This window comes from Tamandua tetradactyla, chromosome X (assembly GCF_023851605.1).
Source record: "Tamandua tetradactyla isolate mTamTet1 chromosome X, mTamTet1.pri, whole genome shotgun sequence".
Taxonomy (NCBI): domain Eukaryota; kingdom Metazoa; phylum Chordata; class Mammalia; order Pilosa; family Myrmecophagidae; genus Tamandua; species Tamandua tetradactyla.
In genome coordinates, this window is record NC_135353.1 from 134382457 (window position 1) to 134400826 (window position 18370).

At 39.3% G+C, this 18370-nt stretch overlaps 1 protein-coding gene across 2 annotated transcripts in view; it reads right to left on the reverse strand.

Annotated features, from left to right (window-relative positions):
* Window positions 1-2625: 2625 nt before the first annotated feature.
* OTC (ornithine transcarbamylase) overlaps window positions 2626-18370 on the reverse strand; it is a 75835-nt gene continuing 60090 nt past the window's right edge. The window contains exons 7-11 of one of the 2 annotated variants that reach the window (XR_013169503.1): window positions 12710-12763; window positions 12480-12629; window positions 9824-9961; window positions 3151-3709; window positions 2626-3055 (exon numbers count right to left, since the gene is read on the reverse strand). Coding sequence is in view for 1 of the 2 variants with exons in the window: in XM_077146179.1 (XP_077002294.1) it covers window positions 3650-3709; window positions 9824-9961; window positions 12480-12629; window positions 12710-12763 (402 nt within the window). In the remaining variant the exon portion in view is untranslated. Of the gene's footprint in view, window positions 3710-9823; window positions 9962-12479; window positions 12630-12709; window positions 12764-18370 lie in introns of both variants that reach the window. The other variant, XM_077146179.1, reaches the window with a different exon arrangement.

Consider the following 18370-nt stretch of genomic DNA (forward strand, 5'->3'; position numbering starts at 1 on the left):
CTTTTGGGGTCTTTTTTCATATATCTGGATATGGGTGTCCACCCATGCCCCAGGAATGATGACTTCTCTCTGATCCAGGAATGACTTCTCTCTGATCCCCTGGTCTCACAGAACCACAATCCTGGACCATGCAGATTCCCATACCCCATTCAGCCTAACTCAAATCCTACATTTGTAGGATCCCAGATACTTTGCAGAAGGGTATTAAGCACATGAATTGAGCACCCTGCCTATAGAATATATTTCTACCCTAAGAACATTTTGTTATTTCTCAGTTTTGTCCTTTGTAAAAATGAAGGGGCAGTCTAGATCATTTCTAAACCCTGTTCTTGTTAAAAAAAAATACATTTGCCTAATAATTTTGCTCCAGAAGGCTTTGTTATGCTTGCATTGCCTTTGGGAATGAGTCCTCACAAAAGCACTGAGTAGAAATGAAATCTAACGCCATTGACACAAATCAGATATTCGTAAGACTATGAAAGGTGTGAGCACACGTCAGGAAACTCATTTCCATTTGATCTGACCAAGATGCTTTCATCCATAGTTAATGTTATTTCTACATGCAATTATTATGGCATAGTTTTTTATCTGCTAAAAAAAATGCAAAATGGATTCTCAAATTCCAGTTGCAACATTCTGTGACGTGTTTTCCACACAACGATTGACAGGCACTATAATTTCTACTCAGAAATCTTAAGCAATTTGTGGCAGAAACTGAGTTAAGAAATCCAGACCATCAATGACTTTTCCCTGTGTGTCTGTTGTCCTCAAGTACAAGATGATATTGAAAAAATTCCTGATGTAAACTGTTGAAAGTAGGGCCTGCCCCTTCAGACACTGGCCATTTGTGCAAATTTAAACAAAGCACCCCCCTGCCCTCCAAAAAAAAAAAAAAGAAACAAAAATAAAAAAAATTAAACAAATATTCAGGCTTATGAAATACTGAAAAGTGCCCCCTCTGGGTAGACAAATTACACAAAGACCCGCCTTCTTCCTGGCTGTAGGACCTGTAAGGAGGCACAAGGCTTGCAATTGAAGTGCAGACCAGGTTCCAACCCTTTCACCTGGGAACTCTGCACAAGGCACAACAAGGACTCCTGGTTGTGGGAGTCCGATCATTGTGATTTGACTTGTGTTTTGTTGTTCAGAATGACCTTTCATATTTGTCAAAGGTCAGTCCTACAGGATTGCAGAGTGGAGGGGTACACGGGTAGTTCAGTGATAGAATTCTTGCCCCCCATGCGGGAGACCCAGGTTCGATTCCTGATGCATGCCTCACCCCTCCTCCCCTTCCACCCCAAAATTCAATAAACGGTGCTGCGATAAATGGGATATTTACATGGAAAAGAATGAAATGTGATGCCCACCACACAACAGAAGAATTGCTGAGTGGAGCCTTATCTCAGGATGTAACTCAATCATCTCCTAACCACCACATAGATATTGATGAGAGCTTCCAAGACAAATTGGTACAAACAGAATGCGTTCTAGATGCCCTCTCGGTGTGTATTCACCACCCATTTTTATCACAGGAGAAGACTTGTCTTAGAACTTGGAATGGGGCCAGGAGACTCCTGCCATTTTAACTGAGGCTCTCAGATCACTTGTGCAGGAGGTCTAACGTGGCATTGCCATGCTGATCTGGGCAGATCTTCTTACCTGGGATTTTATGACAATCAAACTATCAGGAGTATCTCCATTAGAAATATCTAACATTGAGTTATTTTTCTAAAGTTCCCATTAACTTATCACTGAAAAACACAACTGATCATTCTTCCTCGACACTGAAATCATTGCAGTGTAATCATGTCCTATTTTTATCCCAGTATTTCCAAGGAGAAAGCCTCGGAAAGAAATGAACTCTTCAAGTAGTTATATTAACTAAGTGGATTGGAATATTATGTACACCAGGGACCCAAGGGTTCATTGTATATGTTTTTGGTGCTCAAAAAGCAGCCAATAAGAATATAAATAATGTCTTCTTATGATGAAAAATTTTAAAAGCAAATAAATTCCTTCAGGATGCTAAATTGGGTATACATCGTAAAGAAAGCTTTGGGGCTTTTTGAGGTAAATGTTACTACATTTTGGCAAGTTAGTTCTCATTGAGGGAAAGAAGATTTTGCCATTTATTTGATTCAAAGAATAGCCAGGAGAGAGCTGAGGGCTCATCACCATGGGGGACCATTTGGTAAGTGGAAGCACACTCAGGATTATGTCCTTTCCATATCCACAGTTAAGGGACAACCTCAACAATCCATATGGCATCTTCTGGTTAAATTATGCCTATACTCTGCTCAAAGAAGATATTCCACTAAACTTCCCTCTCTTTCTTTTTAAAGTGGGTTCCAATAAATAATCAAAGAAGTGGAAGTCACCTTTGACATTTACTGGAAAATTTGATTTTTTTTCTGTAATAGCATGAGCTCTCCACCCCCTACAACATGTTTTACTGCATCTTCATTGCAAATCTCATTTGTAATTCATCTCTTGCTAACTCACCTAAGTCATAGTTCTCTGTGAAAGAATGTCAGTCAAGCAGCCTGGATATATTCTTCTAATAATAGAGATGGAATGTAAAGGAAATTACTTTTTTGTGTCCTCTGTAAAATATGTCATTGAACGTTTTTCTTAAGGCTCTTTAATATTTTAACCAAGACACTTAAAAATTGTATCATAATATTTCAATAACGCAAATTTTGGTCATCCGGAAGAGATTTCTAGGTTGCATTTCATCATCATAGTTCGATAATGCAAATTGTGATGATCTAGAAGAAAAATTGGAGGAAAACCTGTAGCTAAAATGTGGCAAATAATAGATCTCTGGAAATATTCAGTGTGTGGTGTGAGTAGATGCATGATAGGCACAAATGAAACACTTTAAATTGTTCCTGCTGGGGAATTTGAACCTAAGAAAATGTCACTCTTCAGTGGATCTTATGTTTCTTGCTAGATATCCATGGTTCTACCATTTGTTCACAAAGGTTTCTTCAGGCTTGTAACATTAAGTATTCATTATAGAGACGAGATGCTTGCTCTTGAGGGATTCCCCTTCCTATAAATGATTGGGAAAAAACTCAATTTTAGGCACAGTTCTTGCTGTTTTGTAAGAATTTCATCATTTTCCTCCACAAGTGAATTTCTGTCTACCTCATTGGCTAGAAAATTGTGCACCAGCAAGATGGATCATTTGGCTTCCTCACTGGTCCTGGGGGACATGAAGACAGCCCAGAGATCTCCCAGCAGCTGGCTGTCTGGTAAATGTTTACGTATAAATTAGCATGGATGATAATTCATTAAGGTAATAAGCATAGATTTCATTTAATGGCTTAGACGTCATGCTTTATGAACACAGTGTCTTATGTTTAGTTGAGGCAAATGCATGAGATTACTACTATGATACCCAAATGTAACTCAGAAATCGTGAAATAAGGAGGGAGTTTAAACGAAGTCAAGCCATGCATTACAGCACACCACCACTTAGCTTAGAGGGTTCAGTAAGGTTTTACAATGGCAAAGCAGTATCACGCAATTCACCCAAACCACATCTTAGGGATTTGTTTGTCTTAGATTCTCTTCTCCTTTCTCCATAAACTGTCTCATTCTGTAACAGAAGAGCATCGTTTCTCTCTTGACAAGCATCACAGCATTAAAATTTTGGCTTCTGGAGCTGAGGTGAGTAATCTGTCAGCAAGGACACCATGACAGCCTGGGATGACACGTCAGAAAAAGAGACAGAAAGAAATGGATAAATATTAGCAACAGTCTGCTTAGGGACCCAGGGAAGGGGAGCTAGATTGCAGCTTTGAAGACTTGCAGTTAAAATGCATTTTCCCAAGGAAATGATAAGGGAAGAGATTTTATTTTTATTTGACTATGGGAAAGCCAGGAGGGATCAGGCTGACCTAAATAGATACACAAATGCTCAGCTTACTCAGGCCTCATTCCAGGAATACGAGAACTGGAATGAGAAGGCATCATGGTGGCAGCCATGACAGGATTTTTCAGTCAGAAGTGATACCTAGGTGTTGCATAGAAACTCTCCCACCCCAGTTCCTTGTGTTTACACTGTGATATGGTTGCTTGCAGCTTTGAGTTTAGGATAAGTCAGACGTCGAGTAGTAAAAATAGGTCATTTGGGATGAAGAATGCTGCCTGCTTTCTGAATCACAGCCTTCCTGAAAGAGCATTAGTCTGTCAGCCACAAAAGGTAATTTTCTTTTTTATTCACCCCAACTTCCACAATAATGACAGTCATAATACCAGAAACAAGGACAATAAATATTTAGCGAGTGCTTACTATACGCCAAGCAGCATACTAAGTTTTTTACCATATGGAAATCAGTCAATCAAGAAACATTTTCCAAGCCCTGCACTAGGTGAGCTGGTGAGCTAGAGAGAAATGTTCATGCATGATATCGTTTAATGCAACAACTTTCTATGGTAGCTACCATTACTATCATTTCTAGATAGGAAATCCATCTTTGGAACTACTGACAGGGCAGAACTGGATTTGAACCCAGGTTTCCCTGACTCCATTCTAAAGAGGTAGGTTTACTGTCTCCTAGGCACTTGCCTTTACGTTTCAACCCTATTGTGCATGGACGGGGACCACATCCCATATTCCTATCTGGTATCTGGCGTGCATGCCTTATATTGCAAAGGCGTTCATTGAATGTATTTATTGAACAGTTACCACTTGCCAGGCACTATACTGAGTGCTTCGCATGCATCATAACATTTGATACCTTTACTTACTGTATGAGGTGGTAAGAGATATAAAATACAAATGAGAAACTGAGACCTAAAAATGTCCTGAGTGGTGGTGGTAAGAGGTGGATCTGAACTCAAATGCAACTTTGCCTGTTTCTAGAACCTGACTACTATTTTCAGACGACTCTTACCTCATTTATTTCTGTCTTTACTTCCATTCTTCATATGAAGAAGCTGTGCTTAGAGAACTTAAGGTGCTTTTCTAAGTTCACATGGAGAGCCAAGAATTTAACCCTTGTCTGTCTGATTTCCAAAGCCTATGTTCTGAAGGCAATATCTTATATTGCTTCTAGACTACAAATATTTATTGGGTACATATTTAGGTCTGTAACAGCGCCATTCTAAGTGTAATGAAGAACAAAACTGACAAGATCACGGCTCTTGTGAAAGAGTTTTCATTTTAGTGGTAGTGGGGGGGACAAGCAACAAACAGACAAACAAAAAGAAACTTCCAGGTAGTGATAAGTGGCATTAGAGATAAAATAGGATCACTGGATAATGAAGGGCTGGCAAACTACTTAAGATTTGGTGGCCAAGGAAGACCTTGCTAGAGGAGTGACACATAAGGAGAGATCTGAATGAAAAGAAAGAATCAGGAAAGTCAAAATCTGGGGAAAGAACATTCCAGGAATAACTTCTTGGACATCTATCAGGCAAAATCTTTAAAGATTCATTATGGGTTCTTGGGGTTACATCTCAAGCTTTGTTTTAATGGTCACTGCATGTGTCAAACTTATTTTTTCATCAAAAACTTAGAATGACAACTTAGAGTAAGTATACCAGATTTATTTAAACAAACAAACAAATGTAGAATACCCAGTTAAATTTGGATTTCAGGTAAACAAGATTTTGTTTTAACTGTATGTCACAAATATCGCATGGGACATACTTATACCAAAAAATTAGTCACTATTTATCTGAAATTCAAATTTAAATGGGTATCCTGTGTTTTATCTGGCAACCCTACCTTCTAGAGAAGTAATAGACTATAAAATACTGTGAATTGCATTTGCAATAATGTTGTGTATTTGAGGATCATCCACATTTCAGTTCAAAGCGTCAGCTTTTTGTAGGTTCCCTTTAAGTTACTCTTAGCACCATGATAAAATCTGCAGGCAGAGGAAGAAATCCACCTGACATTTTGAGTACTGCAGCTTTATTAATCACTGAAAAACCCCTAAACAAGCTTTGTAAGGAGGAAAAGATATGTGTGTGTTTAGATCCAAAGGCCTGCGCATAAAGTAGAGAATTAGGTGATTACTAGCATGTTCTGAACAGCATGGCTGGAAATCACCCAGCATGGAGCTGGAGGCCTGAGAAAGCTACTCTGAGTGCTTTCTAAGAATGCACCTTTGCTTTAAAAGTTATACCCTTTAAGAACAAGCTTTTTACCCTCTTTTCATTAAATACCTTATGTCAGTTGTTACAAGCATCTCAGAACTGGAGGCCAGACTGTGTTTTCCTTTCCATCTTCTCCCCTTATTTCAAATGGAGTTGTAGATGTGGAAATCATTCTCTAGAGGAATGGTCTTCAATAGAACTTTCTGGAGTGTTGGCAGTGTTCCAAATATGAGCTGTCCAATATGGCTGCCACCAGCCACATGTGGCTATTGATCATTCAGAATGTCATTAGGGTGGCTTGAGGAACTGAACATTCAATTTTATTTTATTATAATTAATATATAGTTAAATGTAAACAGCCATGTATGGCTTATGGCTACTAAGTTGGAAAGAGTAGTCCTAGAGGAAAACAAGTATTGAGTCTTTAGAACATCCCAGAAAAGTCTATCACAGCAGTGCTGAGCCTAAAGGCTACTTTAAATAAGGTATCTAAGAATAATTTCCTTGCCTATAAAATAGGAATTTGGTCTAGATAATCTCTAAGATATCATCCCACTTGAAAATTCTATGCCGCTATGAATTGTTTGAACTGGGTGGGGCTGGCATGGCATTCATCTTCTTTTAGCCCCAATGCTTGGCCTTGTGTTTACAATACAGTAGGTGCTCATTAGATGGTTGCTGAAATTAACAGAATTCAGAGGGACTTTCAAATCGCCTAACTCAGAGATATAAGGAATACAGCCTGTGAATCACCACCTCCCTTCCAGTATCCTCAACAGGCATCATTAATCAGTTATGTCACACTTTCCTATCGAGAACAGAGGCAGGCTCAGAACTCTTCTCAACACAAAACTTCAAGTAGCCCATTGATGGGTATGGGGACTTAATATTTAAAATCATTTGTCATCTCTGCAACTTGATCTTTTTTTTTTTACAGGTGCAAAAACTGAGACCTAGAGAAGTAATACTTATCCAAGATAACATAGCTGATTAGTAGTAAAACCAGATATAGAACTCAAGCCTCCTGACTCCGAGTCAAGCGATCTTTCTACTTAGGCTCTCTACCTTCATTTAAACATGGTTATACCTCTTGCTTCCTTTAAAATATGTATTTTTCCTAATAATTGAGAGTACTTCTGAAAGATGGGGGATAGTGGTAAGCACTAAATAGATGGAAAATAGGCGGACAGAAGATTTCAGTGTATACATATTTATTCTTGTAAACATTTCAGCTGTGGAATCCATTGTATATTTTAATAGTTTTAAGTAAATTGAGTTAAAAAATGTTGTTTACTGAATTCTTTAAAAATTCAGAAGTGCAGAGTTTCCCCATAGATGGTATTTTAGAAAGCTTTCATTTATTTCCCCTGAATTTCTACAAATGATCTATTTTAACACATTTAGGTTGATTTATTTTCATAACTTCAGTTGTCTTCTATTTAGAAATAGAGCTGGAGGAAATCGTTTGCTATGTCTCTTCTTGGGGAATATGGTTAGAGAGCTCATGTATTCTTTTGGTCATTTAGATTTTTGCTGTTCAAAGTAGTCCACAGGACAGCAGTACCTGTATTACCCAAGTGCTTGTTAGAAATGCAGAGTCTCAGGCCCCACTCCAGTCTCCTGAATCTGAATCTGAACTCTAACAAGATCCCCAGGGGGTTAAAATGCACATCAAAGTTCCAGAAGCCCTGGCCTTAGTGACATGGGAACTGTCATTCTGGCCAAAGTTAGTGCCCTAGGATGGCAAGCTGGAAAGGCACAATAATAGAAAAGTCATGCCTGTTATGAGATATGGTAAATTTAGAACCAATATGCAATCTTCCATTTCAAAGAGAGTCATGATTGGTTTCCAAACTGGTACTGAAGCTTGAATCCCTGCTGGTCACCATATCAGATAAACAATGAATAGGATAATGACAATGTTTACAATGTGTTAGTCACCATTCTAAATGATTTACAGGTATTATTTCAATGCTTACCATAGCCTTATCCTCATTTATTGCTTGCTTTTCTCTGCTCCAGAGTTCGAAAGCTACAAATTACATTTCCCAGACTCCCTTGCAGCTAGGGTGCAGGCATGGCACTCATATGCTTCCACTCAAGGCTTGGATGCATAAATGAATAAAGTGAAGTGGAAGCCATGCTCTGGGAAATTGGAGCTTTTGGCCCATATGCAGGTGGAGGCATCTAGTTCAGGTGGCACAGCTGTAATGAAGTACCAGGCATCTAGTTTCAAGGTACCAGGCAATGTGTGATTATGTTAGTGGCATTTTGGCTATAAAGGAATCATAGTATTGTAGGGCAAGTTTCCTACCTGTGTTGTCCCTGGTTGTGTGATGTCCATGACTCACTTGCTGCGTCCTCTTTCATAAGAAATTCTGGGAGCTGCTTACCATCTTTTAATAAACCTCTTTCCATTAATCTTCCTAGGGTGGATTCTATTGTTTGCAAGTAAGACCCTCACTGATACAGTAATTAAGACCAGTTACATCACTAAAAGCAAAAAAAAAGTGGTGAAGATAGATTATGACATATGAATATTCAGGTTTCCAGAGAAGAAGATAGCATTTGGGATATTGTCAAGTAGAGACATAAAGTTAATATTTCCTAGGGGGACAGTGTGGTAAATGAAACTAGTAGCTTTATCTTAAAGAAATCAATATTTTTTAAGGATAGTTTTGCTGTGAATTCTGGGAAAGATCTGTACCGAAAAACAAATGAGTTTGTAGGGCCAAAGACAAGTGAACAACTAAAGTTAAAACAAGGTAAGTCATGAAAGAGGGATGCAAGAAGAAAAGAGAGGAGGAAGGCAATATGATTTTGAGTGCCCATTTTGTGCCAAAGCACTGAATTAAGGGTTTCTATAAAGATGAACAAAGAGATTCCGAAATAAGAATTGTACAACTTAAAATGGTTGACAGACAACAGAGGCTGGTGATTAGGATGCTCAAGGGCAGCAAGAATTTTGATTAAAATAGATTCATTTGGAAGGGGATCAATTTTACTCATTTAAAGATAAATCCAGCATAAATGCTAATCAGTGATAATAAACTATTATGCACTCTCTGGAAAAAATAGACCCCATATGAGCAAGTGATGTAGCTGGATAATCTCAGTTGCTTTTTATTTACAAAAAGACATTATGGTAGTTTGAAGCTGTATGTACCCCAGAAAAGATCTTGTTCTTTTAATCCATTCCTATGGGTACAGATCTGTTGTGTGTAAGTCCTTTTGCTTAGGTTATTTCAGTTGATGCATGCCCCAGGTGGGTCTTAACCCTCTTACAAGAGTCTTTTACAAGAGGATAAAACACAAAAGGAAGCTCAGAGAAGAAAGCCAGTGAAAAGCTGAGAGACAAGAACACATACAGAAGCTCAGAGGGGAAGCTAGAAGCTGGAAGAATGAAATCCAGGAGAGAAGGGAGAGACCAGAAGACACCACCATGTGCCTGGCCAGGTGACAGAGGGGCTGACAATCTCCAGTAGCTTGTCTTTGGGGAGAAGGTATCTTCCTGTTGATGCCTTGAGTTGACATTGTTCACAGCTTCAGAACTGTAAACCTGTAAGCTAATAAATCCCCATTGTAAAAGCCAGCCCATTTCTGTAACATTGCATTTTGTCAGCTTTAGCAAATAAAACAGGCATGGATGACCAAGCTGGGACTACTCAAAGAACTCCTACTTGTCCTCCATTCCCCATCTCCTGCTTACCATAATTGTCCACTTTCTGTTTTCAGCCTCTGGGAACACTAGCGATCGCGGAGAATAAAACACTTCATCGTCCACTTCTTCTGGCTTTCTGGGCAAGCAGTGTAAAAATGTCCAGTCAGGGGCTGCGACCTTAGCAGTCTAGAGAAGACAAGGGCATAAGACCATGTTTTGACTATTATATGGAGCAGAAATATTTGTCTTTTTCAGTATTTAAAAACACGTATGGTCTGGGGTGAGAGATCCATACAAAGAGAGAGACAAAAGGTCAGAGTGGGGGTTTTCACTCAAGGCAGCCAGGAAAAATGGTACTTTCAATTTATGCAACCTCATAGTCATTTTTGGGGGGTTGAGTGATCATCACTCCAAGCTAAACCACTAACTCATATTTATGGTATTCTGTCTGGTGAAATAGTGGGCATTTCAGTAGTGAACCCTACTAGTGTAATTAATATGTCACTGATGGCAAGAGTCATAAATTATACCTCAATATTAAAAAGTTGCTTTTCTATGATTGTGCTATATTTTGAGCTTATCTCCAAATTATGGTTTTTAGCATTTGAAGCATACTTACTCATTAGCTAAAACAATTTTGAAAAATTAGGACAGAAACACATGAAACAGCATTGTGAGTGCTAGGCACTGGATGCTTCATTTTACTGCAAATGTACAAGTAGTCTTAATTTTCTCCAACAGTTAATTCCTGAAAGTTACAGTTTTCCATTTATTATCATTGTTCTTTTACATATTCAAAATTACATTCCCTCATAGTTTATTACATTAAAATAACTTTCTTTGAACTAAAAGTTTATTTTACCTCCCATCCTAGCTCTAGGTTCAGAACCCTTCTGAGTTTCTAAAATACTGGCCAAATGATGTGGGAAAGGACTAACATTTATGCCAGTCACATACTAGTGAAATGACTGGCAAGTCTGCAGCCCCAGCATTGGCAAAACATTTTCGACTGGTCAAGGTAAGCCTGAAGCAAACCACAAAACTTAAAATTTCTCCACAAAATTATTTGCCACATATATTATAAGAGATTAGCCATAATGCATGAATAACTCCTATCACCAATAAGAAAAAAAAGACAAAAAACAATAGAGAATGGGTGAAGGATACGATGGCAGTTTACAGGAAAAGAAATGGCCAATAGACATGAAAAGATGCTTAAGCCCACTAGTAATCAAGGAAACACAACATCAAAAAGGCATGGGTGCCTACCCATGCCAAAAAATAAAAAAATAAAAAGGCATGATACACCATTTTCCCTCAAATTAACAAAAATTAAAAAAATTTAAGTAACAATGAAGAACGGAAAGAACTCCCATACACAGCTGTGGGAGTATAAATTGCTAACCCTTTCTGGATGAGCAATTTCCCATCTCCCATATTTTAAAACAGGTATATCACTTCACCCAGAAATTCTTCTTCTAGGCATCTATTCTCCAGTAATACTTATGCAAAGAAATATGTATGAGGATGTTCTTTGCAGCATTGTTTGCAATTGGGATAATTAGAAATAGGCTAATTTATCAACAGGGAACATTTGAAGTAAATATGGTCCACTTTATCTAAATGAATGGACAAGAAAAATCTCTCTAAGATTTGTTGTGGAAAAAGTAAGTAAAAATACTGTACATATACCATTTACGAAAGACCAATGGTTGTGTGTGTGTATAGCCATACGTGTAAATGCACATACACAAAAGGCCTGCAAAGAGACATATCGAACTGCTTAACAGTGACTACCTCTGGGAATAGTTACTGTTCAGAGGATAGGGGAAAGATACATTTCACTTTTTATCTTTCCAGACCTCCATTCTATTTGACATTTTAAAAACAAAGAGCTTGTGTTTTTATATGACTTTATCAGTAAAATATTTCTTATAATTGCTTAATGTTTCTTGCCAGCAGAACAAATTGGTTGCTCTGCTGAGAAAATCCCAGGGTGCACCTGACTTTTAGGGCATTCCTCAACAACAGTGGTTCTCATGGTGTGGTCCCTGGACTGGCAGCATCAGCATCATCTGAAAACCTGTTAGAAATGCAAATTCTCAGATCCCACCCTAGACCTACTGAATCAGAAACCCTTGGGATAGGGTCCAGAAATCTGCGCTTTAACAAGCCCTTCAGCTGATTCTGATGCATCGTCAAGATAGGGTACCACTAGTCTAAATCTTAATAGAAAATCTTAGCTTGGACGTATTCTCCTGGGAATGCCCCAGAGGGAGTTAGCAAAATTAAACTGCACTTTGGGGTCCTTAGAAAATAAAGGCAAGAACTAGCCTCAGAGTAAAGTTATGGGACTTTTCCTAAGGGGAAAAATCAGAAGAAACAGCATGCATCAGACGTCACCTAATGTTTCTAAACACACAGAGTGAAGACTTCCAGTGCCTGGATCACTGAGAGGAGGAAGCCTGCTTCTTTTTTTTTTTTTTTTTGCCTAGGCTTCAGATTCCCTCATGCAGCACAAAAGTGTCTTTCCAAAGGACATGGTTAATCTTCAGGAGGAGAGAAATCCCTGGGGGACGCAGACTGTGAGTCCTTAATAGAAAATGAAAGGACAGTCTGCTTTTCCCAAAGTGAATGAGTGATTAGATGGCTCTGGCCTTTATGAATGGAATTAATGAACCTTCGGAGAGGCATCAATTTGTACCTTCATTGTAACCTGGTAACCTTGGAAAGCCTGGAGCCGCTTTTTCTTCTCCTCTTCTTGTCCCATGCTTATCCAAGTGTCTGTAATTAATACATTGCCTCCACGCGCCGCTTCCAATGGATCATTTGTCAGTGACAGCTTGGTACCGTTCTAGCATACATAAATGTGCTGGTTAAATGACTTCATGGGACAGAGAAAGGCAATTATAGCTTTGCATATAAGGCACATACCTCCTTGGCATACTGCTCTGCCAACTTGGCTATACTAGGTTCCGGCTCATAACCCTGCAGAGAGAAGAATTTTATTGGTATATAGGTAATTTTATCATACATGTTTTCTTATACATGCATTATATTCTTTTCAGCAAAATTCCCTTCCTCCTTCCTTTTCTTTTTTCCTTTGCTTTAAAGAAATAACTAAGCCATGTTTAGTAGGATGTAATTTTTACATCTAGACTTTCAAAGCTTAAAAGTGCTTTTGGGAATTTAGAAAGGAAATCAATTGTCCCGTCTTTTATTCTCTTTAACCTCTTTAGTCATAAAGACAAATATCAGGTGTGGGGCTTTCTAGCTCTTGGCAGCATGTCATTTTGTTCCTCTAATAGCTTAAGAGGCCTATATACACAATTTTACAATCTAATACTTTTTTGACTTGGAAGGTTTGCACATGCTGTTCTTTTTTGTCTGAAATGCTTTTCTTCGCCCACTCCACATGGATAATGCATTCAGGTCTCAGCTCAAATTTCCCCTCCACAGACAAACCTTTTCTGCCCACCCAACAAATAGTAACTGCCCACGTGCACATGTCTTATTCTCTTTCATCCTGCAGCAAGTGTTCTGATTGCTGGATGCTTCCTTTGAAGTGGCATTTACATAGCAAATACACTGTTTTTGCTAAGATTGTATGTTTCTTTGGGATGGTGGGGGAGGGCAGTCTAGGAACTAGGGCGAGACGTGAAGCACCAACGACACAAAATATAATAGGGTCATGCAAGCACAGATTTTGCACACCAGGTGCCTCGCTGGCCTCACCCTAGTCTTAAACCTAGATGAGAGGACTTTATGGGGGCAGCAAAGCCCCCCAAGCCATTCCACACTCCTGCAGGTAGCTTCCCTGCCTTCATCCTCACCCTCCAATCTGTTCTGTACGTGGTGACAAGAATTGTTATCTTCAAGGCCTCTGATATTTACTAGGTTCTTAAATCTAACCCGACTAAAGAGCATCAAGTCTCCCCAGCAACATCCCCTGCTTCTGTCTCTTTTCATTCTCAACATCTTGCTTCAGTAGACCCTATCTTATCGTCATCCCTGCACAATACCTTGCCCTCTTCTGCCATCGCAGCCTTTCACCCTTGAACACCTTCCCCTCTTGTTCTCTCCTGGCGTCTTCCTTGGAACTTGTCATCTTTTCATTTGTCACAACTCGAGCCCAGCCTCACTTCCAGATCCTTCATATGAAAGTGCTGTCAGTTCAAACACCATAATTACCCTCACCTTCTCTCATCCTTTTCACTTTCCTGAATTCTTAGCATTTATTATGAGTCAAATTTTAAAAATTCTCAGTGGGGCACTGTAGTGGATGGCATCATGTGCTGCTCAGATGGCCCTTTGTGAATAAAGGACTTACACCCCAGCTGCTAGGAGTGCTGTAGGGAGGTGGCCCTCAGCTGCCAGCCCTCTGTGGGCACTGCCTCAGCTACAGAGTCTCCTCACCCAAGGTCATCACATACCCTTCCAGGGCAACCCATCTCCAATGACAGATTGACAGGAAGATATGAAAACCTGAATCTCTTCTCCCAGCTCCCAACTCTGGACAGCCCTCCATGGCCATCCAGATCTAGAACTTTCCGTAGAATCAACAAAGGCCTTATGGGGCCTGCATGGCAGCTTGCCTTCTCCCTCTGCCCACTCTGTTTCCTTCCTCTCTCTTCCACAGGTGTTGATCTGAAGGGCATCCCCTGATAAACATCCTGCACACTAAACTCCATCTCAGAGTCTGCTTCCTGGGAAGCCAGTCAGCAACAGCCATGTTCAGTTTTATTGGTTTGCAATGGTGTTCATTCGTACCTGGTTATCTACCATAGTTCTTTTTCTCATTACAGAATTCTTGAGGAAAGAAACCACACCTTATCAGCATCTCTGCATATGTATTAGATGCTTTACCACCTTCCAACAGCCAAAAATCCTAGAGCCTAGATTATATGGGGCTTGGGAAAGGTAATTAGTAAAGGCTTCCTACTTAGTAATTAATGTTGTGAACAGTCATACTGGTAAACATAAATGAAGAGACTTGGATAGTAGCTCAGGTGTCTCTTGCCCTGAAAACTTAGCCTTCCCTTTGGAGAGTAGGCTTTATCTTCCTTAAGCATAATCATTCTAAGAGAAGGAATCAATAAGTACTTAGAGAACCAGCACAGAAGTCTGGAAATTAGAAAATCATTCAACCTTGCATACATTGGGCTCCGGCATAGAATATGGAGAGGAATTCTTTACCCACAGCTCAGCTTTCAATACTCAATCACTCATTGGCCTTTACATAAATATTAAAACCAGATGAAGAATGTGATTAACAAACCCAGTTCTGGCTAAATATTCATTTAGAACAATGTTCAAATCATAACCGTCAGTAGTTTATGGAGTAATTTTATAATCATGGACAAAATTATTTTTTCTTGAATGTGTACATTATTCTTGGTTGAAGAATGGGGAAATAAATTTATCGTGGCCTTGGAAGCTTTTCAGTGTTTCTTAAATGTCCAATAAATCTCCCAGTATATCTTTAAAGGAAATAGATCCAATAACTAAACACTTATCAGTTGATGGGCTCTTTCTGCACTATTAGATTTTGCAGAACACTTTTTAAATCTCTTGCTTTCACCAAGCTTTAACTGGGTTTTCATACTCTCTGTCATTTAAATGAGTTTCCACATCAGAATAATACCGAAATTACTCTAATATTGGCATTTTTTTCCTTTGGTGTTCATAAAGCATCTCTGACATGAAATAAAATGTTTAAACCATCTATCTTCCCAACAGAACAAAGCTTTTCCAAAAACACCTTATCCCAGGGAACAACAGTTGTTAATTCATGTTTTATCAGTAAAACCACATGCAATAATAGTTTGCATATTTACTGAGCCTTTCTTCAAGCTATATTTGCAGCGAGAGAGGGCTCTCCCTTTCCATAAAGTGAAAAGGAGCCACCTTAAGCACATATGTCAGATCTGACCCTTTATTTCTGTTCATGTTGAATAAATGGGGTGAATTCTCTGTTGTAAGGGTTATCTCTCTGAGTCCCCCAAGTTCACTATAATAGTGGGACTTTCAGTACTGCCATTGCCCAGTCACTGACCTAAACCAGTTCATCAAGAGCACTAGGGAAAAACATTTTGTTTTGTCTTGCTTTTTTTCAGCAGGATGCAGCAGACAACACTGGGGCTCTTCTCAGAAGCCCTCAGAGTATCCCTTGTTACCACTTCTATCTGCTCCTCCCCCTACTGCCCACTGTCCCAGCTGATTTCAGTGTGCTTTATTTTTTTATTTTTTGCATGAGCAGGCACTGGGAATCAAACCCGGGTCTCCAGCATGATAGGTGAGAATTCTGCCACTGAACCACCATCACACTGCCCAGTGTGTTTTCTTAATTTTTATTTCTTTTTTATTTTCATTTTATTTGTTCTTTGGAATGCAATTTTATTGAGATACAGTCACACACCACACAGTCCATCCAAAGTACACAATCAATGGCTTACAGTATCATCACAGAGTTGGGTATTCATCACCACAATCAATTTTAGAACATTTTAAAATTTTATTATTTATTTTTTCTTGTTTAGTGCAATTTTATTTGTGTGCTTTTAATTCCTAGCACTCCATCTCTTCTTCAAAAGACAGCCCTCTGGCTACAGTTTGCTTTCCCAGCTCCTGCAGAGAGCTGAAAGTGCCAGAGGATTTACCTCCCCACATACCCTAGCTGTCCTGAACCAATGATTAATTCAGGAGGATAAAAGCTTATCTTCTTTGCCTCGGGTTGGCATGAATCTGGAGTGTAACTCACACTCCAGAGTTCACCTGTGGGGTCAGGCTGAAGCTCCCTTCTGTGATACTTTGCTGGGCATGGCAGTAAAAATTTTAATACATTCATTGTATTTATCTATTTATGTTATTACAGAGATGTAGTATTCACATGATAAGAAATTCAAACCATATAAAAGGGGATATCATGAAAATAAAAATAAAGTCTTCTTCCTACTTCTGTCCTCAAACCTCCTAGATCCCCTTTTGAAAGGCAACTGCTATCAGCTTCTTCTACTTTGGGCCCAGGAAAGAAGTTATGCTTCCCATGTATTCTGTGAGAGATTAGCAGCAGGGTAAGAAATATGGGGGGGGGGGCATCTTCACAGCCATGTGAGACTCAGATTTAAAAAGCTTAAGGGCCCCCTGCCATACAGCATACAAAAATAAATAAATAAATAAATAAATAAATAAAGCTTAAGGGCCCTACTGTGACCATCACACTGGCATGTTATTTTTCTACCAAAATGATATATTAGAAAAATGACAGCATGTTTCTCATGCATTGGGAATTCCATGTTGTCGGAACATCATAACTTTCTTCAGCTTTTGTGGTGGCAATGTACAGGATGCCAGCCACATAATGTCCCATTTCACGGTGTTCAAAAGGGTCATCCGGACATGCACTTGCACTGCCTCACAGAGTGAAAGGCCTCAGCCAAGACTCTCTCGGTTATTGCAGAGATGAGAAATTGGGCTCTCAAGAGTCCAGCTAGCTATTTCAGAGAAGAACTGATAACACAACCTAAATTTTTTACTCCAACTGTGTTTGCCTTGAATGGGAGAGAAGTTTGTTTTCACTGCGTTAGTGGATCTGGGAGTGATTGAAGAGGGGGTTAGCTGGGTGTGTAGAAATTAGAATCTTCATACATTGCTAATGGGAATGTAAATTGGTATAGCCATTGTAGAAAACAGTTTGGCAGTTCCTCAAAAAGTTAAACATAAAATTACCATATGACCCAGAAATAGAATTCTTAGGTATATCCCCAACAGAACTGAAAACAGTACTCAAACAAATACATGTACATAGACATATATCACAGCAATATTTACAATAACCAAAAGGTTCAAACAGCCCACATGTCCATCCACAGATGAATCAATAAACAGATTCTGGTACATACATTCACTGGAATATTCTCCAGCCATTAAAAAGAAATGGATTGCCCTGATACATCCCAGAGCAATCTTGGCAGAAGATTAAAAAGTATTTGCAAAGTCCCCTTGAGGGTCTGGGGAAAAAGGTGGAAGTATTAAACTTCCCCACCTGGGAAAGCCCTGATATTCTTGTCAAGCATTGGGGGCTATGAATTTGATGGGACAGGCCCTTGATCTTGGGGTTGCCCTTATGAAACTTCTTTCCACAAAGGAGAAGCTAAGCCTACTTATGATTATGCCTAAGAGTCATCTCCAGAGAACCTTTTTTGTTGCTCAGATGTGGCCTTTCTTTTTAGGTGAACTCACTGCCCTCCCCGCTACATGGGACATGACTCCCGGGGCTGTAAATCTCCCTGGCAACATGGGACATGACTCCCAGGGTTGAGCTGGGACCTGGCATCATGGGAGTGAGAAAGGCTTCTTGACCAAAAGAGGGAAGAAAAATGAAATAAAATACAGTTTTAATGACTGAGAGATTTTGAATAGTTGGGAGGCCATTTTGGAGGTTATTCTTATGTAGTATATAGAGTTCCCTTTTCAGTTTTTTTGGTGTATTGAAGTAGTTAGAGGGAAATATCTGAAATTGTTGAACTGGAATCCAATAGCCTTGATTCTTGAAGATGACTGACTAACTATAGAGCTTTTAAGGTGTGACTGTGT